The 21,976-nt window shown below is 47.4% G+C and overlaps 10 protein-coding genes across 10 annotated transcripts; 6 read left to right on the top strand and 4 right to left on the bottom strand.

Annotated features, from left to right (window-relative positions):
• Positions 1-204: 204 nt before the first annotated feature.
• On the bottom strand, positions 205-543 carry BABINDRAFT_126182 (uncharacterized protein). The gene has a single exon (XM_019126987.1). The coding sequence runs from the start codon at positions 448-450 to the stop codon at positions 244-246; it is 207 nt and encodes a 68-aa protein (XP_018986030.1). The 5' UTR covers positions 451-543; the 3' UTR covers positions 205-243.
• ECM38 (Ecm38p) lies at positions 421-2,540 on the top strand. The gene has a single exon (XM_019128547.1). It carries the CDS (start codon positions 636-638, stop codon positions 2,364-2,366), a length of 1,731 nt encoding a protein of 576 aa, XP_018986029.1. The 5' UTR covers positions 421-635; the 3' UTR covers positions 2,367-2,540.
• A 415-nt stretch (positions 2,541-2,955) lies between these two features.
• BABINDRAFT_160933 (MDR family MFS transporter) lies at positions 2,956-5,164 on the top strand. The gene has a single exon (XM_019128546.1). The coding sequence runs from the start codon at positions 3,150-3,152 to the stop codon at positions 4,923-4,925; it is 1,776 nt and encodes a 591-aa protein (XP_018986028.1). The 5' UTR covers positions 2,956-3,149; the 3' UTR covers positions 4,926-5,164.
• Positions 5,165-5,946: 782 nt separating this feature from the next.
• Positions 5,947-6,932, top strand: BABINDRAFT_126178 (uncharacterized protein). Its single transcript, XM_019126986.1, has one exon. It carries the CDS (start codon positions 6,147-6,149, stop codon positions 6,831-6,833), a length of 687 nt encoding a protein of 228 aa, XP_018986027.1. The 5' UTR covers positions 5,947-6,146; the 3' UTR covers positions 6,834-6,932.
• A 293-nt stretch (positions 6,933-7,225) lies between these two features.
• Positions 7,226-8,248, bottom strand: BABINDRAFT_160931 (mannose-ethanolamine phosphotransferase). Its single transcript, XM_019128545.1, has one exon. The coding sequence runs from the start codon at positions 8,104-8,106 to the stop codon at positions 7,423-7,425; it is 684 nt and encodes a 227-aa protein (XP_018986026.1). The 5' UTR covers positions 8,107-8,248; the 3' UTR covers positions 7,226-7,422.
• Positions 8,249-8,443: 195 nt separating this feature from the next.
• On the top strand, positions 8,444-12,663 carry BABINDRAFT_160930 (cleavage/polyadenylation factor CFT1). The gene has a single exon (XM_019128544.1). It carries the CDS (start codon positions 8,546-8,548, stop codon positions 12,608-12,610), a length of 4,065 nt encoding a protein of 1,354 aa, XP_018986025.1. The 5' UTR covers positions 8,444-8,545; the 3' UTR covers positions 12,611-12,663.
• Positions 12,664-13,023: 360 nt separating this feature from the next.
• Positions 13,024-13,917, top strand: RPL5 (60S ribosomal protein uL18; the record flags this gene model as incomplete). The annotated part of the gene is made up of 1 exon (XM_019132623.1): positions 13,024-13,917. One exon carries the CDS (start codon positions 13,024-13,026, stop codon positions 13,915-13,917), a length of 894 nt encoding a protein of 297 aa, XP_018986024.1.
• Positions 13,918-14,109: 192 nt separating this feature from the next.
• On the bottom strand, positions 14,110-14,493 carry BABINDRAFT_166294 (uncharacterized protein; the record flags this gene model as incomplete). The annotated part of the gene is made up of 1 exon (XM_019130417.1): positions 14,110-14,493. One exon carries the CDS (start codon positions 14,491-14,493, stop codon positions 14,110-14,112), a length of 384 nt encoding a protein of 127 aa, XP_018986023.1.
• A 2,505-nt stretch (positions 14,494-16,998) lies between these two features.
• BABINDRAFT_126137 (Zn(II)2Cys6 transcription factor) lies at positions 16,999-20,232 on the top strand. Its single transcript, XM_019126985.1, has one exon. It carries the CDS (start codon positions 17,220-17,222, stop codon positions 19,755-19,757), a length of 2,538 nt encoding a protein of 845 aa, XP_018986022.1. The 5' UTR covers positions 16,999-17,219; the 3' UTR covers positions 19,758-20,232.
• Positions 20,233-20,613: 381 nt separating this feature from the next.
• IPK1 (inositol pentakisphosphate 2-kinase) lies at positions 20,614-21,576 on the bottom strand (the record flags this gene model as incomplete). Its single annotated transcript, XM_019132621.1, has 1 exon — positions 20,614-21,576. The coding sequence occupies one exon, from the start codon at positions 21,574-21,576 to the stop codon at positions 20,614-20,616; it is 963 nt and encodes a 320-aa protein (XP_018986021.1).
• Between the last annotated feature and the right edge of the window lie 400 nt (positions 21,577-21,976).

Raw genomic sequence — 21,976 nt, 5'->3', positions numbered from 1 at the left:
AATGTTATCACCATTTCTTTAAGTGGTATTTATATTTATTGCATATAGCCGTCTCATATATATGCAGTTGAGCTTTAATTTATGCGCAAGCTGTTTCCTCATAGGGTTGTCAGAACTATGGCTGGTGCTCGCCAAAGGTATATGCTTTAAACACCCGCATTGACAAACGAGAAGGGTATAATTGCTATTAATTATTATGCCTCTAGCAAAAATAAAATCGCTTGGGTTCTCCTAATAGAACTTTTAGCTTGATAACCAGTCGATGCAGTTTCTGGTACGCATATGCACATAGGCCTCTGGACACCGAAGCACCACGGCCCTTGGGACTCTCCATCGGAACGAATCTACGTACAGATGCCCACCAGTGGTAGAAATATCGTGACTCGGTTCCATAGGCCCGAGTGAAATGCACCAAAAAGAAAGTCTTAAATCTCGGCTCACTATGTCCATATCCGTTCCTCCGCTGCTTCGGGCCGGGTCTCGGGATGGCACCCCCAGATTTAGCGCGGTAACCCCACAGGAATTTCGGGCACCCGCTGCGCATTTCACGAACGTTAGGGGTCAATTTGTCTATATAAGAAACCGTTCATTCCTGTCCCTTGCGACTGCACGTTTTTGTATTACCTATTTCTGAAATGTCCCACCTTTTCTACTCCACCAGATCCACTGTGTACTCCACCAAGGGTATTGTTTCCTCCACCCAGCCTTTGGCCAATGCTGCTGGCCTCAAGATTTTAGAGAAGGGCGGGAACTGTGTCGACGCCTGTGTTGCTATTTCGGCCGCCTTATGTGTCACTGAGCCTCCATCCACTGGTATTGGTGGTGACTGTTTTGCGTTGTACTACAATGCCCGGTCCAAGACGGTTGAAGGGATCAACGGTACGGGAAGAGCTGCTAAGAAGGTCACCGTCGATATGGTCCGCAAATCTGGGATTGAAGGCCCAAGAATGCCTGCCACCTCCATTTATACTGTCAATGTACCTGGTGCCATTGCCGGCTGGGTGGACTCGATTGAAAAGTGGGGTAGTGGCAAGGTTTCCTTGGCGGAGATTCTCCAGCCTGCTATCGATTTGGCAGAGACCGGATTTCCTGTCAGTAAAACTGCCGCTTCGATATGGCAGAACTGCGTTCCAAAGATTTTGAAGTCGAATCCCGATGAACGTCAGGGCTTCCCGCTTCTTGTGAACGGTCTTGCCCCTAAGGAGGGTGAGTTTGTGCAAAACAAGTTACTTGCTCAGACGTTCAGGGACGTTGCTGAACAGGGTAAGGATGGGTTCTATAAGGGCCGGAATGCGGATTTGATTATAAAGGAAGTACAAAAGAGGGGTGGTGTAATGGAGCTTCTGGATTTGTCCTCCCACACCTCCACCTTTGTCCAGCCAATCAAACAGGAGATCTTTGGGAAGAATATCTGGGAGATCCCGCCGAACGGGCAGGGCTTGGTTGCATTGTTGGCCTTGGGTTTGGTCAAGGCGCTAGAGAAGTCTGGCCGTGTGAACCTTTTCGAGTTGAAACACAATTCTCCGGAGTACATCCACTTATTGATAGAAGCTTTAAAGATTTCCTTCTACGATTCCGATGAGTATGTTACTGACCCAGAATTCTATGACTTGCCATTGGAAGCTTTGCTCTCCCCCAAGTATTTGGATGAAAGAGCCAAATTGTTTTCTGCCGATAGGTTGATCGATCTGTCGAACTTCACCCACGGAATCCCAGACCCGATGTTTAAATCTGACACAGTTTACTTTACCGTGTCTGATTCCAACGGTGATGCTTGCTCCTTCATCAACTCGGTCTACGAAGGGTTCGGCTCTGCCATCATTCCTGAGGGTACCGGCTACGCCTTGCACAATAGAGGCGCCAACTTCAACCTCACTGCTGGATCCAAGAACTGCTTGGAAGGGGGGAAAAGACCCTACCACACGATTATCCCGGCTATGATTACCGATGCGTCCTCTAACGAGTTGTACGCCTCCTTCGGGAACATGGGTGGTTACATGCAAGCCACAGGACACGTGCAGCACGTCTTGAACATGTTGTTGTTTGGATTCAATCCCCAGGAATCTGTCGATTCCCCGCGCATCTGCTTGTGTGCTCATCCGGACCAGACTTCCTTGGATAGAGGCAAGGGCCCCGACGGACCGGTATCTACCCCGGTCACTTTGGTCGCGGTGGAAGAGGGAATGCCGCAGGAGACTATCGATGGGTTGAAAGCCTTGGGGCATGAAGTCAAGGTGTACCCATACAACAACCGAGGCTTGTTTGGCAGAGCACAGATCATCAGAAATGAATCCAAGAATGGTCAGTTGATCTATGCGGGGGGTTCTGACAACAGAGGTGACGGTGCGGCCGTTCCTTTCGTGTAAGGGACTTACCTTAGTTAGTTCTTGGCATTCGGAGGATTCTAGAATTCTTTCTAAGGTTATTAGTTAAACTTTCTATAACTGAGTTTTTGCAGTACCTGGGAGAGTATGTAGTGAAATGTTTTATACCCATTGGATAACTAGGATCTAAGTTGTAACTGGTTCAGCAAGAGTTGGCAAATCAAAAGCTCCATGGACTTCAATATATTTATGGATTTCATACCCCCGTATAACTGAGGTATGTAATCCCATAAGGTATTTTTGCCCGTGGTCGAAGCTTCAAACCAAGGGTATTGGTTGCGTGGTTAAACTCCACGATTTCTCCGTTAGTACTTATTCGTGGTTCATTCGCTAACTGCTTGCATACGTATTTACATAAGGATTAGAACATTCGGTCCCATCACCCTAATTATATCCCATCCGGTCCCGGTCACTCCCGATACAGCTATGAGTTTCTGTGAGGGAGTCCTGCACCAGAAATAGATGCCTCCCTCCGTGTGCATACGACGTCTATAAAAGCCGTTTTTACTTTAGCTAGAGTACCGGCTGGGGTCTTCCACACTTCCGAATCTTAATGCATGCGTTCTTAAATCAACGGTGCGCCGCACCAATGAACGGACGCTGATGACGCAAGACTCCCCGGAAATGGCCCAGTATCCTCTTGGAAATATCACACACACCCAAAGATAAGAGGTGCTATGACCAATTTTCAAAACCAAAAATCACCCCTCCTTCAAAACTTACTCTGCCCTTATTTATCGCATCAGCATAAGTGCCTCACCCCGAATGTCCTCAGAAGCTCTGCCCTTAATAGCGCCCTCTAAAGCTGATCGGTTGCACGAAACAATCTTTGATGCCTCCACTGGCGCCCCAGGCATTGTCGCCAATGAGTTAGCCCATGACCCCGAGTTCGTCCCCGAAATTGAGCAAGATACGCATCCTCATGGGTATGGGAGTACCATCGACCCCACTGCCACCCAAGATGAGGACGCAGACTACGCGTTACCTCCACGGGAACTCTACCTTGTCTTTTCCTCGTTGTTTATGGGCATCTTTTTAGCGGCACTTGACGGGACGGTGGTCACAACTCTACTTACTGTCATCTCGTCTGATTTAAATGCCGTGTCAAACATCTCGTGGATTGCGACCGCGTACCTCCTCTCCTGCGCTGCCTTCCAACCATTGTTTGGGAAGTTGTCCGATATTTTTGGTCGCAAGTGCTTAATTATCTTGTGCAATATCTGCTTCGCAATTGGTTGTTTGATGTCAACTACCGATAATGTCTGGACCCTAGTCTTTGCAAGACTTGTTACAGGTATCGGCGGAGGTGGGATGACTTCTCTCGCGACTATTACCATGTCTGATTTGGTCTCCTTACGTAAGAGAGGCCTCTATCAGGGTATTGGTAATCTCTTCTTTGGGCTTGGTGCTGCCAGTGGTGGGGTCATGGGTGGGATTGTTGCTGATATTTTGGGCTGGAGAGCGGTGTTTCTTCTCCAGGCTCCAATTGCCATTATAAGCGCGGCCTTCGTATACAAGTACTTGAATTTACCAGAGGGTTCCCCTGGATTGGGCTACCATGGGTCCGACATGATGACCAAATTCCGCTGTGTCGACTTCCTAGGGTCGTCATTGTTAGTCTTATCCGTGGGCGGAATCATGGCAGCAGCTTCCTTAGGGGGCAAGGAGTTTGCTTACAACAGCTATCCGTTTGTGGCATTGTTGGCAACTTCCGTCTTGTTTTTACTAGCATTTGTCTATGTTGAGCTTTATGTCTCGCCCGAACCAACCATTCCCGTGAGATTGCTAGCTGACAGAACAGTACTCTGCTCCTCCCTTGCCAATTGGTTTTTTACGATGGCATGTTATGTGGGGCTCTACTATGTCCCAATCTTCTTTACCTCAGTCTTGGGTAACACCCCTACCCAGAATGGACTAAGATTGATTCCCAACACGATTGCCGCTTCAGCGGGTTCTCTTATTTCGGGAATTTACATGAAGAAAACCGGTAGGTACTATCGGTACATTGTTGTAACTAGTTCCTTTTCTGTTTTTGGGTTCTTCTTCTTAACCCAAATGACTCCCACCATGTCCAACTTTAAGCAGTTTACCGTGCTGCTTTTGCCCACCTTTGGCTACTCCAGTGTAGTCACAGTGACGTTACTTGCATTAATTGCCGCGGTGCCTGCCTCTCACCAAGCGGCCACCACCTCCATCCAGTATGCGTTCAGGTCAACAGGGTCCACCTTGGGGGTCTCCATCGCCTCGGCAATCTTTCAGCACTTGCTTAAAGCGCGAATCTTGATAAATTTTGACAACCTCCTCCGTGAGAACCCCAAATTAGCAGAGAAGTACAACATTGGAGAAATCATTTCCAAGTCTTTGGATAATACAGATTACATCTACGAAGCCCCAAAGGTGTTCAGAACCGCAATCAGAATGGCGTACAGCTCTGGCTGTCACGGTGCCTTCTACTTCGCCTTTGGAACCGTCATCTTGGGCTATCTTTCTTGTATTGGTATGAGAGAGCACACGTTGCACACCTCTATAAAGAGGAAGTAGTTTGTATGCTACATTACTTCAGTTTCTGATTTATCTGAGTATGTGGAGTTCTAAGAGGTGAGTTACTGGGCGGAGCCATGAATTTAACTTATAGAGCCTGAAACTTGAGCTCGAAAGCGTAAGCTGACCTGTTTTGAGTCTGACTGTGCTATGCTTTAAAGTGAGTGTATAGTATTTTTGTAGCTATGTATCGTAGTGACCCTGTATTTATTTTCTCTCCTTCATAACCATAATCGCAGTGTAAATAGACATATTTCAACTATCAAGTCTGCTTGTCCAAAGTGACTGCAGAGTTTGTCGAGCACCAAACGCAGTATCAGACACTGCACTTCAATATGGGCTTTGGCTATGTACGCTAAGGCTAACCTTGCCCAAAATAACTATATTTCCATGCAGACAGTGAGAAAGAAGTGCCATGAGAAAATATTCGACAGGCACCTTTATATATGTAAACGCTCTCCATCTGCACCCATTCTTTTCTGGACGTGACCTGAGCTAGTTGCTTTTCTATTGTTTCAAACGACTAGAGAAAATGAGCCACTTTTGCAAGGTTACAGCCTTCACAAGAACCCCCTTGACGCCCCCACTGGCACCCTAGGAGTGCTTGCTAGTGAACTGGTGCACCAGGAGGACGCTTCAAAGTCCAGCTGCAGAAACACTGAAGTCTCCCCGCAAATGGATGAAGATGCCTTGCCTCCCGCTGAACTATATATAGTCGTTGGCTCGTTGTTCATGGGTGACTTCTTAGCTGCTCTCGATACCACTGTCGTCACCACCTTGCTCATGATGATTTCTTCCGACTTGAACGCTGTTGCCCACATGTCTTGGATCGCCACCGCCTATCTCCTTTCCTGTGCCGCTTTCCAACCTTTATTTGGAAAGTTGTCTGACATTTTTGGCCGTAAATCGATGATTGTCTTCTATAACCTCTGTTTCGCTGCCAGTTGTTTGATGTCTGCCACTGACAATATCTTGGTCTTGGTTGCTGCTAGATTTATCACTGGTATCGGCGGTGGTGGTATGACCTCGCTTGGGACTATCACCTTGTCCGATGTCGTCTCCTTACGTAATAGAGGTACCTATCAGGGTATCGGTAACTTATTTTACGGTCTCGGTGCCGCCAGTGGTGGTGGTATTGTCTCTGACAGATGGGGATAGAAGACCGTCTTCGTGCTCCAGGCACCGTGTGCTCTTGTGTCTGCCTGGGTCGTCTATCGGTACATGAACTTGCCAATTGGCTCTCCTGGTTTGGGTGCCCAGGGCACAGATGTGAAGAAGAAGTTTGCCCGTGTCGATTTCTTGGGCTCCACCTTGATGGTATTGGCTGTCGGGTGTATCATGTTAGCCGCAGCCTTGGGTGGTCAGGAAATCCCATACAAGAGTGGACCATTCGCCGCTCTTTTGGCCAGCTTTGTTGTGTTCTTATCCTCCTTCGTCTATGTTGAGCTCCACGTATCTCCAGAACCAACTATCCCGGTCAGATTTTTGGCCGACAGAACTGTCTTGTGCTCTTCCTTGGCTAACTGGTTCTACTCCATGGGCATTTACGTTGTGTTCTACTATGTGCCAATATTTTTTAGTTCGGTCATCGGGTTAAACCCTACCCAGAATGGTATGCGATCTATTTCCAACTTCTTTGGGGGTGCTTCCGGTTCCATTATTACAGGGGTCTATATGCAGAAGACCGGTAAATACTGGAGCTTTAGTGCCATCATCGGCTTTCTTTCTGTCATCGGTGTCTTCTTCATCACCCAGACCCCCTCATTTATCTGTTCTCAGGCAGTACCTTGTAATTGTCTTACCTTCCTTCGGTTATTCCTCAATTTTGACTGTCACCTTGCTTGCATTGATTTCTGCAGTTCCAGTCACTCACCAAGCTGCCACTACCTCCATCCAGTACGCTTTTAGATCCACCGGCTCCACTTTAGGTGTTTCAGTCGCTTCTGCGATTTTCCAGCAGCTTCTCTCTAAGAAGTTGGCCAGCAGTTTTGACGATATCGTCAAGGCCAAACTAGAGTTGGCTGAGAAGTACAACATCCCAAGCATCATCTTCAAGGCCTTGAAAAACGCCGAGTACTCCAACGAGGCACCAGAGGCATTTAGACATGCCATCAGGATGGGTTACAACGCCGGTTGTCACGGTGCTTTCTACTTTGCTTTTGCCGCCATCTCCTTGGGCTATGCCTGCTGCTTGGGGATCAGGGAGCACACGTTGCACACCTCCATCTCGAGAGACCAGAGCGTCTCTTCTGGCTCTGCTCGTATACACCTAGATATAATACTTACATAGTAATTTTGGGCTTTTACTAATAAATAGGTGTTACTTGCACTGGACGGTTTGCCGATTTTTATATAAATGTCAGACTAGAGAACTATTCGGTGTGGGTTGATACACCAAACTTCCAGTAGCATATCAATGCCTTTTTAAGGTAATATCAATGTAACTGATCTATATTGAAAACCAATAAATAAAAGCCTTGGTCTCGTGGAAATTAAATCATAAGAAGTAGTGAACGACTCCGCCTACAAAGTAGCCGAGGTAGCTGCCCACCAACAAGGTGATGGGCCAGGCCTGCCACGGCCTGTCCCAGTCCAACGGGATGGGAAAGACACCCAACCAGGCACCCACAAAGGCAGCGACGGATGATACGTAAACCGGATTCTGAGCCAAAGAATCGACATTAAAGGTGGCCAAATTGAACCACACCTCGAGATCGTACTGGTAAACAACCAACAACGGATATATGATCAAAAAGGACAAGTGGAGCGCTAACAAGTAGGTTTCCTTCAAATGGTCGTACAACGGGGAGCCAAACAACACGAGCACTGAAAAGATTGGAATGGATGCAACCAATGCAACAAAGAGTGACGCATAGATAAGCACATTATCGTTGCCTCTGCCCTTCTTCTTGGTCCTTTTGGTCTTGCCCTTGGAAAGCAACACATATGCGTAGCCGATCTGGAGGAGAATTAGGTTCGGAATCATGCGTGCCATGGTGCCGGCGACATCACGGGTGAGTCCAAAGCTGAAGTAGCTCCATATGAGTAGGAGTGCATGGATGGGTACATTTAAGAGCGAGCGAGAGGTTTCGGATGGTGGCTCCAGAGTTGGGGGGTGGGGAGCCTCCAATATCACGTCCAGGAACGATACCAGCTTCTTAACAACGGGTTTGCGGGCCATTTTGGGAGGGGGGGAGCGTTTATTAGCTGAGGGTAATGGGGCTATTGGTAACGGGCCAAGTAGACTGCTGGAATATAGAATAAGTTCAGGATGTACCGTGAATTATCCAGTTTAGAACACCTAATTGACAGGTATTCTCCACGGAAGATTATTCTTGTAAACTTACAAGCAATTGAATTTACAGGTATAACATGAAGTTCCTTAAGTCGTGAAATTCATTAATGTTGAGATCCTTGGAGCGACGTCTCTGGCGATTGCGTACAGGACACATAGAGCGCAAAATTATCGCTACACTAATATCTTGGACGGTTGATACAGCAAAACGAGACTTCCTAAGAGCACTTCTTACGCCACTCTTCCCTAACCAGGACACTTTTATTTGCCACTGAACTCTGGTATTTTCTGATCGCTGGTTTGCCGATATCGCTTTTGCTTTGCTATGGAAGCCTACTGCCAATTCATTGACCCGTCCAGCGTGAGCACCGCGGTCACATGCCGCTTCACGGACCCTGCGCAGAACGACTTGCTTGTGAGCAAAGGGACGTTATTGCAGATTTTCCGGGTTGTGGAAAGGACTGCGGTGGTTGTTGAGGATGATTACACCCCAGCTAATGCCGATGACACGTTTTTAGACAACGAGATGGTCATAGAGACGGTCAATACCACCCAGCGACTCAAGCTTTTGGCGCAATACAAACTCGACGGTTTAGTACTCGGGCTTCAGAAGGTCCGAACGACGGAAGCCTCCGACCTAGACTATGTGGTGGTGCACACAAAGTTTGCAAAGCTCTCAATTTTACGGTGGGACGCGCTGCGCCACCAGATCACCACCGTCAGCTTGCATTACTATGACTCGTGGTTCGAGTCGCGCACGTTCGACCGCCCCAGCGAGGACCAGGTCGCAGATATGGTCACGTTGCGCGTCGATCCCAATAGCAGCTGCGCGTGCGTCGCGTACCGCGACTTATTGGCGGTCTTGCCGTTCCAGCGCGCCGACGATGAGGATGAGGAGGCCGCCAGCTCAGACGCGTTTACCCGGCCTAGCTTCCTTGTCAACTGTGCGGAGTTGGATGCCTCAATCAAGAACATTGTGCTGGTAGAGTTCTTGCACAACTACAAGAAGCCCACGCTTGCAATCCTCTTCCTGCGCACGCCCTCGTGGGCCGGCTATCTCCCCAAGGCTAAAGATACCCTCAGCTATCTTGTAGTGTCGCTTGACCTCGCGGCAAATGCGTCCACCGTGGTGATGGCGGTAGACCACTTGCCGTACGACCTCTATGAAATTCGCCCGTTGCGCACACCGCTCAACGGAAGCTTGCTCGTGGGCTGCAACGCGTTGCTCCACATCGACTCCTCCGGTTCAACCAAGAGTATCGCACTCAATGTGTTTGCCCATGAGGGCACCAAGGTAAAATACACGCGCGACCAGGCGGCCTTGGACCTCCGCCTTGAGAACTGCCAGATCGCCGAGATCAACCGTAACAACCTCTTGATGGTCTTGGAAACCGGCGCGTTCCACGTCGTGCACTTTGAGGTTGACGGCCGCTTGGTTAAGAACGTGAGTATTGTGCCGGTTCCCTCAAACGACTATGTGGGGGTCCAGATCAGCTCCCCGTCGTGCATCCACCGTGTTGGCGAGATTGCGGGTCGCGACTTGTTATTTATCGGTAACCTGACTGGTGCAAGCGTGTTGGTGGCATGCCGTGGCAAAGAAACTGCCCCGCCCAGCTCCGTGTCAGCGCACGTGGTGCCGGACGACGATTTGGATTTGGACGACGATTTGGAAGACGATCTAGGCGAAAACCTGGATGATGGGAGAATTGTGTTTGCCTTGCAAGACTCACTCATCAACTTGGGCCCCGTGGGCAACTTTACTATGGCTAAGACCGGTGTCGCCAAGTTCAAGGCCAACCTTCCTAATCCGAACTACCAGGAGGTCTCTATCATCACCACCTCCGGCTACGGCGCCGATGGCTGCTTGAGCATCTTGCAGCCGAGCATAGAGCCCATCATTAACCACTCGTTGCGATTCACCGACGTGTCTCGTATGTGGACTTTGGCCCCAAAAACCCAGAACGACAACAGCTACTTGATCACCACTGACACAGCCACCAGTAAATCTGAGATCTTTTTGATCAACAAGGCGTACGAAAACTTCACTAGCAAGGATTTTATGAACAACGAGTTCACATTGACGATCAACTTGATTGACAGCGACGAGCGCATCATCCACGTCACTGCGGGTGGTATCTACTTGTTTGATGCTGCCGATTTCAAGCTCATTGAGCAGCAGAAGTTCGAGGAGGCGGATGAATTCATCGTGTCTGCCACTGTCAGCGACGCGTACATCTTGTTGACTTTGAACAACGGTGAGGCCCAGATTTACGAGGTGACGACGCGAGACCCGCAAAAGAAGGCAAAAAAGGCAAAAAAGGCTCTGAACTTCCTCAAGATCGAGATCCCCAGTATCTTGGAAGACACCCTCATTACCCACGGGTTCATTGCCGACACCAAACTCTTCAACGCGCTCAAGCTGAAGGCCAGTTTGAAGCGCGGCAGCGACGGTGGCGCCAAGACTGCGGTTGACCTCGCTCAGAAAAGCAAGGTGTTCATGTTGGTCACCGGTGATAACAGAATCATCGCGTTCGAACGCGAGCACCGCCAGAAGAGCTACCAACTCAACCATGTGAACCGCTTGAGCAATAGCTTGAAGTTGGACTGGTTTGACTTCAACGATAACGACGAGCCGGATCCGTTTATCAAGCAGATCGTTTTGTCCAGCTTGGGGAAGGACGACGAGGACGACGAGTATTTGACCATTCTCACCGTCGGCGGGGAAATCTTAATGTATAAGCTCTTCTTTGACGGGACCGACTTCCAGTTCTTGAAGGAAAAGAACTTGTTGATTACCGGGGCCCCGGAGAACGCCTACCCGTTGGGGACCAAAATCGAGAGAAAACTCGCCTACTTGCCGAATGTCAACGGCCATAGGTGTATCTTTGTGTCCGGTATCTTCCCCTACTGGATCACAAAGACCTTGCAGTCACCTCCGCGCATTTTCAGATTCACCAAGATGCCGGCCTTGTCGTTCGCGTTGTTCAACTCACAGGAGCTCACCAACGGGTTCGTGTATCTCGACGACAACAAGAATGCCCGTATCTGCACCATTGACGACTCATTTAACTACTCGTTAAACTGGCCAGTGAAGCAAGTGATGCTTAGCGAATCAGTCAAGTCCGTCACGTACCACGAAACGTCTAACACGTATGTAGTTGCCACGTACAAAGAGATTCCATACAACTGTGTCGACGAGGACGGGCTCCCAATCCCGGGTGTGGACGAAACCAAGCCCCCCGCCAAGTCGTACAAGGGCGCCATCAAGCTTGTTTCTCCCATTAACTGGACCGTCATTGACCTGATGGAGTTGGAAGACAATGAGGTTCCTCTCAAGGTTGAGTCAATGTTCTTGGAGATCTCCCCGTCAAATAACCAATTTAACGGATTCATGCCCCACAATAAGAAGCTCAAAGAGCTTATTGTGTTTGGCACGGGTATCTACAGAATCGAGGATTTGTCGGCCAACGGTGGCTTCCAGATCATGGAAATCATCGATATCAACCCGGAACCGGATAGACCTGAGACCAACCACAAGTTTAAGGAGATCTTCAAGGAGTCGATCAAGGGTGCGGTGACCTCGTTGTGCGAAATCAACGGCAGATTTGTCGTTGCCCAGGGGCAAAAGATCATTGTCAGGGACTTGCAGGATGATAACACGGTGACTCCGGTGGCGTTTTTAGACACCGACGTGTATGTCACCGAGTTGAAGGCCTTTGGAAACTTGTTGTTATTGGGTGACGCCATGAAGAGTATTAAGTTTGTTGGGTTTGACGCTGAGCCGTTCCGCATGATTACCTTGGGTAAGGATTTGCAAAACCTCAATGTCAACTGTGCCGATTTTATTGTCTACGATAACGACATGTTCTTCTTGATCTGCGACAACGACAACATTTTACACTTGTTGCAATACAACCCGGACGACCCCATCTCCATGGGAGGACAACGTTTGATTCAGAAGTCCTCCTTCTGCATCAATTCGTCCACCACCTGCTTGAAATCTTTGCCCAAAAATGAGGAGATTGCCCGTGGGGTTCCCGAATCGAACGTGTTCCAGTGCGTTGGTTCCAACCTTGATGGATCTTTCTACAATGTGTTTCCGATTTCCGAAACCACCTATAGAAGAATGTACATTCTCCAACAGCAGATCACCGATAAGGAGTTGCATCACTGTGGGTTAAATCCGCGAGCGAACCGCTTTGGCGCTGATTCTATGATTAACAACTATAACTCCAACTCCAAGCCGATTTTGGATTACGACGTCATTAAAGGCTTTGCCTCGCTCAGCATAGACAAACGTAAGTTGTTGACAGCCAAGGTCGGCAAGAATTCTGACCAAGAGATCTGGAAGGACTTTGTGTGTTTCGAAAGCACCCTCAAAGAGCTCTAATATAGAGAATAGATTTAGAGAAAAATAAAGTACGGTTTAGATATAATTCGGGGCTACACGTTGTGACGTAACTATGACTCGGACGTAATATATCGATGTAGCATGGTATGGGCAGTGGGCTCGGGCCAGATGTAGTGTATTTCCTATTTGGGAAGTCATACATGGATGCGTATACTCCAGCACCTAGTTGGGTAAACTTCAGACTATCAAACATTTTTTCATCTCTCAGTTACCCGGAGGAGATGCCGCACACGATGCACAGTTCTCTGTGCGGAAAATTTTTCATTTTCCGCCTAATGGCGGTGGGGGAAAAGTTTTCACCTGTGGGAGCTCTACACACGTATATATTTGAACGCTTTCTTCTTTTTCCCTCTTGCACTGTCAGCCTTTTTCCCAAGCAAACATATATTAAAATGGCGTTCAACAAGGCTTTGAAGACTTCCGCTTACCACTCCCGTTTCCAGACTCCTTTCCGTAGAAGAGCTGAGGGTAAGACTGATTACTACCAGAGAAAGAGATTGGTGACCCAGCACAAGGCTAAGTACAACTCTCCAAAGTACAGATTGGTCGTTAGATTCACCAACAAGGACATCATTGCCCAGATTGTTTCTTCCCAGATCACCGGTGACTTTGTTTTCACCGCTGCTTACGCCCACGAGTTGCCAAGATACGGTATTACCCACGGTTTGACTAACTGGTCTGCTGGTTACGCCACCGGTTTGTTGGTTGCCAGAAGAGCCTTGCAGAAGTTGGGCCTCGACGAAACCTACAAGGGTGTCGAAGAAGTTGAAGGCGAATTCGAATTGACCGAAGCCGTTGAAGACGGTCCAAGACCATTCAAGGTCTTCTTGGACATTGGTTTGCAGAGAACCACCACCGGTGCCAGAATCTTTGGTGTCTTGAAGGGTGCCTCTGACGGTGGTTTGTACGTTCCACACTCCGCCAACAGATTCCCAGGTTGGGACATCGAAGGTAAGGAGTTGGACTCTGAAACCTTGAGAAAGTACATCATGGGTGGTCACGTCGCTGAGTACATGGAAGAATTGGCCGATGATGATGAAGAAAAGTTCAGAACTTTGTTCAAGGGTTACTTGGCTGACGACATTGACGCCGATGCCGTTGAAGACATCTACGTCGAAGCCCACGAAGCCATCAGAGCCGACCCAGCCCACAAGCCAACCGAAAAGAAGTTCACCAAGGAACAGTACGCCGCTGAATCCAAGAAGTACAGACAGGTTAAGTTGACTGGTGCTGAACGCAAGGCCCGTGTCCAGGAAAAGATTGCTGCTTTCCAGGCTGCCAACTAAATTTCTTTCCAGGAGATTTTGTTTGCTTGATAAAAGCGCGCTCAGTTTTTTGGGGGTTTCTCTTCGCTTGAGCTTTGTATTTATGACTTTAGTGTAATGCAAGCCGTTTGGCGTTGGGAGTATTCTGTAGATTTCAATTGACATATCCTTTCTTGAATCTTACAAATGTTTGTGCCAATAGAAATATTCACTCTAGGTACTTTTTATTTTATTCTCCAAATCTTTGATAGTATTCAAGATCCAGGCTTGGGCGTCTAAAGCTGTCATCTCCATATAGACTCCACCGCCTATGTCAACCTTGATAGATCCCTGAGGAGTCGTTAACGCTTGGCACCAAAATTCTCTACCTTCCCCGTCGATCGGAGCCAACACCTCGGTGTACGAGTGCTCCCCTGCTTCAAGGCCATTGGATATGTACTCTAAGACTTGGCTGTATTCGATAATGGATCTTTCTAGGTTGAGCTTGTAGATTAAAAGAGAGTCTTGGTTGATGGAAGTGCCATTCATCTCTGTAAAGACCGAGTTAGAGCTACTGAGGTCCATACCGACAACACTGACTTGGGCCGAGTTGGACATTGTATGGCGCGTAGACATATGCAAGGGTTTAATGTGTGATTGCCTTGGGTATGGTTGACTGAGATGTTTTTTTAAACCCGAGGTACGAAATTTAAGGTGTACATAAACAGTGACTTTCTGATGTGTTAAAGTTTTATGCATAGTTTCAGAAAATTCTGAAAAAAAATACTCGGTGGATAAAACAGGATATTTACTCTGGCTCAGAACCGAGGCAGCTTTGCTTTTTAGTCTTTGACTTTAAGGGAATCTAGTTTCCATTATAACATTTTACCTAAGAGTTTAGACCTAATTATCGTTATTTTTTGAAACTATCCCAATAGTGGAAACCGTCTAAAGCAAGACAGTGCATGTGAACCCAATTGGGCCTATGATGGCACCCTACCTAACAAATCTAGATCCCAATGTCAACAATACAGCTCATCCATTTGTTCCGTGCTGAGCCTAGGAAGGTTGTCATAAATAGATTGTAATCGGAGACTTTGTTGGGACGCAGGTTATTATAGGCATGCAACCAGATACCCCCAACCGACTGGCCTCATCTGGCACTTTTTGCATTCATCAAGCCCGTAATCATTCTACTCTGGTTGTATTAAAGACACTATTTTATACTGTAGATGTCACCAGCTACTATTCTCCGAGAGTATGACATCTCGGTATTCTATATCCACAAGGACAGTCTTGCGATATACCGTCATCTAACCGCTGGATACCGCTGAGACAATGCCCTTCCCAACAATATTTAGGCTTTGAAAAGATTTTGTGAGATGTTAACATACGGTGGTTGACGTCGTTATGAACTTAAAAATCTGGAGCAATATAACATGTTTCATTTGAGATACATATATATATAATTGTTGGTTGCTGCCTCTAATTGAATTGTGCATGTATGTGTTTGTAAGTTTTACATTTGCATATATGTTTATGTATATGAAATTATAAGTATATATACTATTGTTATACATACATATATAGAGTACACGTGCATATGGTCTAGTAATTTCCCAACATTTCCTGTTCCAGGGAGTGAATGACCAACAAATACTGGCTATACACATAATTGTAGATCACTTTTCGGACTGCGAGTAATAACTTTGGATCGAAAACTTTCAGTGATTCAGGTTGCTGTGTATCTATATTCTCATTCGTCCTGGAGCGATCCTCGGTGAGCTCGTCAACCAGGCAAGTACGACTGGGCAAATAGGGATGGTACGGCGTACCTTAGTAAAGTAGTTAAATGCGGCGTACATGTATGGATTTTTTCTCCTGCGTTACTTAATACTGGCTTAGACTGTGGATATGGTTTTGTTTCAGACTAGTGCTTCCTATCTAAAAGGTCTAGACTAGCGCCTGTCGTCTGACCAGGTGTATACATGAAAGTTTCTTTACCAACTCTCGGAGCCGCGTACATGATGGCGTACGGTAATGAAAAAGTTTTGTGACTATTATTGATAGACCTTGTCTCACAGAACTTATTCTCTAGGCTAATCTCAGTAACGAAAATAGCCGCTTACGTGTTTATGGTACATTACTCTATTCTGCCGAGAAATTACCAGGTCAGGAGGGGCCATGTACGAACAACAAAAAAAAAAAATGAATCGATACGTAACTGCAGCGGATGTTAAAATTCCAGATGCATACTTCATCGGTATTTTACGCATATCCTGGCAAGATTGGACCGGGCGCTGAGTCTTTACCAGGGGCCAGTTTGGGTGTAGAGCATGATCCAAACCACAGAAAAGGGAATAAGCAAATTTAAAGCCTGGAAAGGCCCATGTTAGTGTGAGTTGTAACACAGTTATATCGTGCTTAATCCCAAAGTGAATGAAATCAACAACTTAGAATTTGAATAGATCTTTGTGGAACAAGGTGTGGCTGTATCGAATACACCTTCGTAACTTTTAACTCGTGCCGTGCATACATGCTGCCAGTTTGCCGTATATTTTGGAATACATGCTTATACCCTGTATGTATATAAGGTACACAGGTCCATGGTACTAAAACTACAATAACATCTCCAGTATATATACAGTTAGCGAAACAGTGCATACATCTGTGAATAAAATCATGCACAATAGGACAGTCTGCACGAATCATTACCGCGGAGAGGGCTCTCTTTCTATGAGTCGTAGATATCCAACCAAAATTTCCGGTTGTCTAACATTGTTCAGCTTTGCGATTCGTGGCCTATGCGCCATGGGTGAGGTACCGCAGGGTGCGTCGCATTATTTAGACAGCGACTGTTGCGCAACTTGCGCATGGCCCTGGCCCACCCTGCTTGAATAACAAAGTTCGTCGGATGTATTCCTGGCTGCCGTATGTGTCACTCGACCCCACGCACTCTTGACCCAACCTAGCGTACCACCAGAAATCACTCGTACCAGACTCTCAAGCTTCCCTCTGGGCCTAACTCAGAGTATAATATATGCATCAATTTTTCCAAGTCGCCGCTACCAGAAGAGAGTACCTCAGACAAGACTCTTTGATCTACTGTGACCAGAGTGCGCACAGGATACTGTACCAAACATTGCTCTAGACAGTCGAAGACCAGCGACCAGAGTGAATTCACCTATACCAATTATATTTTTAAATCCATCGTCGGAGCTAAGATCATTCCTATCTACCCAATTAACCATTCATACCGATATACCATTAATTCCAGTTGATCCGTCTTGGACACTATCAGCCTACATTCCTACGAGCCTATCCTTGCTAAATTCTAACTCGTTATGAACCTGTCAGACACCAACCTAACTAAACGAAGCCCTTCAGAAGACTCGCCCGAGGAAGACTCGAGTAAGAAGCGCAACCGCAGCACGGTGTCATGCCTGGCATGTCGGCGTCGCAAGATCAAGTGCGACCGCGAGAAGCCGTGTGCGTCGTGTAAGCGGCGCAACATCCCTGCGGGGTTGTGCACGTATGACGAGTCTCTCTGGGTGTCGGTGCTCAACAAGGAACAGCGTCAGAACGAAGAGTTGGAGACGTTAAAGAGTCAGGTGGACGAGTGTCTCGACGCGTTGGCGCAGGAGCGCACGCGCGCGGCGCAGGAGGTGCGCGCGTTGAATCAAAAAATCGAGGGGTTGACACGCGCAAGCCAAGAGCTGCACGCGTTCGTGTCATCACAACCTCCACGTCTTCTGCCTGACGGCCGCCTGCTGCTTGATAGCGGCCTTCTGACAACTCCAGGATATTCTACTGCCACCCCCAGCTTTCCCGGCGCCACGCCGTACATGTCCAATCCATTGGCATCCACACCGTCATCAAGTTGCGGCAATGCACACGACACAGAAGATGTGGGAGACGTGCGTGGCGGTCCACACCTGCCCGAGCGCAACCCGCTCGTCGCATACGACAAGGTGGTTAATCTCAATAAGTACACCTTTACGCACACCAAGGTAAACCGTGTGATCTTCTTTGGGCCCACCAGTTGGCGTGTAAATCTCCACTGCGACTCGTCCTTGCACCCGGTGTTGGCGCCCTTCTACTACCTTGTCAAGATGGACCGCCAAAAGTGGAAACAGCAGAAGGTGGCGCAGGGCGCGATTGTGCCTGACTATAACCTCGCGTGGAAGAGCAGCACTGTGCGGGACATGACAGATTTTTTGGAGCAGATTCTTCCCAGATACGAGTTTCTCCAGGAGCGGCTCGAAGTGTTTTTCGATTCAGTGCAGTATTTGTATCCATACATTTCAAAGGAGGAAACGTTCCGAAATTTTCGGACATTTATACAGCCTGTCGGGATCACAGGTAGTGCAGGAACGTCTTCAAACGCATCGTCGTGCGGGTCGCCCAATAGGGCCGCGGGCGACACAAGCACAAACGCGGGCGACATCCGTGTGAAAATTCATGTGACCAAGAAATACCTCGACTTTGCGCACATTGCGCTTCTTCTCGCGATTGTCGCGACAGGCTGCCTCTTCAACAAGAACCGCACATTTGCACATACGGACGCGGCGTTTACGGACCCGCGGCACTACGTCAGCCTCGTTCTTCGCAGCTTAGGCGCCGCACGCGCAGTCGAGAAATCCTCCTTTCAGGCGCTCCAGGCACTTCTCCTCCTCCGCAGCTTTAAGCAGCATGATCCTGATGACGGTGATGGTGGTGATGGGTCCAACGGATCGCTCCTCTTCAAAATGGCGATGAGTATGGCTCTTACGCTTGGGTTACACAGATCCCCCGAAACCATCGTGCTAGCCAACGCGGATTACCCCGTAGAGCTCCACAAACGTCTCTGGAAGCACCTCTTGTACTTAGATGCGACTCAGTCCTGTGACTTGGGGATCCCGCTCTCGCTCGATGTGTCGTACTACACAGAACGTGACGATGGCAAAAGCACCTTCAAGGGGAGCAGTGCGAAGCTGGATAGGACGGTTGTGCGACCATATGATCTCTTTTACCGCGTCACTCCATTGATTGCAGACAGTGTGTTATTCTACACGACACTCACGCGACAGGTGCGTGTACTGCAGATCGAGGAGAAGATCCGTGGCATGGAGCAGTTTATGCGTGAGGAGAAGCTTCTCGGGAGCAAACCGTGTGGCGCGGACGAGCTCACGCGTGCGGTGTGGATCATGGTCAAGTACCAAGTGCTCGACCTTATCCTGGCATCCTACTACCTCATTTATCTTGAGAGCGACTCTACCCTTACTGATAATTTTTTGAAGTACCTGTTGATCTCTCACCGCTTTTCGGAGAATATTATGGAGATGTTGGAGGACAAGGAGAGCAACTACATCACCGAGCGCGTGATATTTCCGTCGATGAAGCGGTGCATTATCCGCTCGCTTATCACCAGCTGCTCGATCTTGTTCAACAAGCAGTACTTTGGGAACAAAGGAAACGAAAAATCGCTTCGAGAATTCACTGTCACTGACTTGGAGAATTTGCGGTACCCTTGCTACGCGGAGGTTGCCGCGAATCCCGAGCTTTCGCGCTCGTTGCTAAAGTTCAACAAACAGGCGATCATTGAGTTTGGTTACAATTTTGCGTCGTCCAAAAAGTCGAATCTCAGCAATTTCTACGGCTTCTTCATCTGCCAGCGCTTTTGTCTTTTGGTCATCAAGTACATCAAGGACAAACAGCTGGCAATCGCGAATGAACAGCGTGCGAGTTTCCATATGTTGGACCCCTCCCCACCTGCCCCCAGCGATGAACTCGATAACCCTTTTGACATGGCTTTGCCCTTCTCCATATCTGACGAAACTATCAACGGATTGATGCTGTTTAGCCCCGAGGATTTTGCCAGGCAGACCCCAGGGCCACACTAAATCACGGAACATTTATTATTGCGAATATATGTATCTTGATTTCTATCAAAATGTAACCGGGTTGGTGCTCCATTATTAATCTCAGTGTAGAGCAGTGGTCAGCATCACGGTTCGCTAGTGTTGAATTTCTTCATTTGTATCCAAATTTACAACTAAATGGGGAATACTGAACTGCTACAGAAACACGGAAACTCAATAAATTTGCTAGATACACACAAGCTGTATTTTTTACTTATCCGTACAGAGAATTCATTTGTATCGAATGTGACAGCTGACAAAAATAACGCAACCAGATCTCTTAATTTTGCAGTTTGCGCCCTGAGCTTGTCTTGCTTTTAGCCATGTATTCAAAATGAGTCAGACCATCTGGGTTCCAGTAGATTTTCAGGGTTGCAAATATTGCGATGAAGAAGACAAGGGTATATCTTAAAAGAGATAGGCGAGATAGTGAATTAACTATAACATTATGAGGGTTATAATTACCGAGAAGTACATTTAATCCAGCGGTGCTATGTAAACCGGATAAACTGCTCTAGAATAGAGACAGAAAGATCAGATAGGGATAGATAATGAAATATAGACGGAATAGACTTTACAATATAATAGCCCTAAAGCGACAAGGGATATGTTACAGATGGGCCTAATTTATTGGAATTATGAATACGCTCATGAGATGCTTTTGAGGCCTTGGAAGTTTCCCTCAAATAGACCCACATTGTTTCTCCCGATGGGCTAAGTCTGGTTCTGGTAGATTCTACCGGTCTTTAATGAACCTAAGAAATTTGACGGATCTAACAAGAAATATAGAAACCGTATACTGCACTAACAAAACATCACATGTACTTTGCGTAACCAATCACTTCCTGAAACACCCGGGCCAGGCGTCCAGTTCCGTGCGATCGTAATACTCCTGTAATTTTTGTTCCGTCTTCGCCCAGTGACGGAATTTGGAATTCGCCTTCAAGTCAAGATCAATAACGTAGCATTTACACGAGAATGCCACTCCATCAATCAGGAACAAATCAGAGCTTTCAGAGTATTCTGTCCCACCTTGGCGCATCTCCACAAATAAAGTCACATCTCTCAAAGTCATAGATAAACTCAACTCTTCTGTAACATCTCCTGCCGAAGTAATATCTTTTACGGATTGAGTGGATCGGGATTGGATGCGTTTTAAACGGTGTAGAATGTCGCTATTGGTGAAAAATGAGACCAAGACGCTTTTATAGGACAAAATACCCTTTGTTTCATCTTTTTTCATTTCCAAAAACATGTCATCTATAGCACCTGTGACTCTTTCTATGTGGAGCAAGTCCAATGGGCAAAAATGTCTTGGGACGCCCTGCATCTGCCCGTGGGCACAATTACGACAATATATCCGGGTGTTATCATAGAGCCATTTGGGCTTAAACTCTAACGTAACCACTTCACTACCCTCCTCTTGAGCGATATGCAAAATACAGTTCTTGGCGAGCTTTACGGACTGGACCACGCCGCGTAGAAGGTTCGGCATGACGAGGGCGTAGTCGTCACACATGAGCGTATGCCCACATCGCTCAGATAACCCTGTAAGAAAGTCCGGGGAGACCTTGACTAGCTCTTGCTCACATAGCTCTTTGTGAAAACTTTCTTCAAAATTGGTCTTGACATACTGCACGATGGTCTTGGTGGATACATAATCAGGCAGGTCATTGAACAACCGCACGCGGAGAAGCTTGTCTGTGTACTTCCCGAGGGGTCCGCGGTATCGGAACAAAAGGTTGGCATTTCCCTTGGTAAAATACTCCCAATCCGCAGGAGTTGTTTCTAGCAAACTCATCAGGCGATTAGGTCTCAGTCCGGCGTGTCGTTTGTAAGTAGAGAGGCGATGACGACTTTAATGCTCTGCCCTGCATACAGGAAATGCTCTGGGGATTGTGCATGCATCTACAGTGGACCATTTGTAAATCTGTAGTTTGGGTTATACTAGGTGTACTAACCTATTTTACCGGTTAGAGTAATCTAATTCTATTACTATTTGGTAGTAAGCTACTAATAGAGATATAGTAGCACAATACATATGCTGTGCACAAAAATACGAATTTAGCCCCAACCGTAACGACATACAATACGTTGCACTGTGAGTGTTGCGGTAATTTAATATAAGCGGGTGTCAAAGGAGGTCAGTAAAAGTATGGTGATTTAGTAATTTTGATTTGATAGACCTAATGTGTAACATA

The sequence above is a fragment of the Babjeviella inositovora genome (genome assembly GCF_001661335.1).
Source record: "Babjeviella inositovora NRRL Y-12698 unplaced genomic scaffold BABINscaffold_4, whole genome shotgun sequence".
Taxonomy (NCBI): Eukaryota; Fungi; Ascomycota; class Pichiomycetes; order Serinales; genus Babjeviella; species Babjeviella inositovora.
The sequence above is the reverse complement of the archived record's forward strand: the minus strand, read 5'-3'. Positions and strand labels throughout refer to the sequence as shown.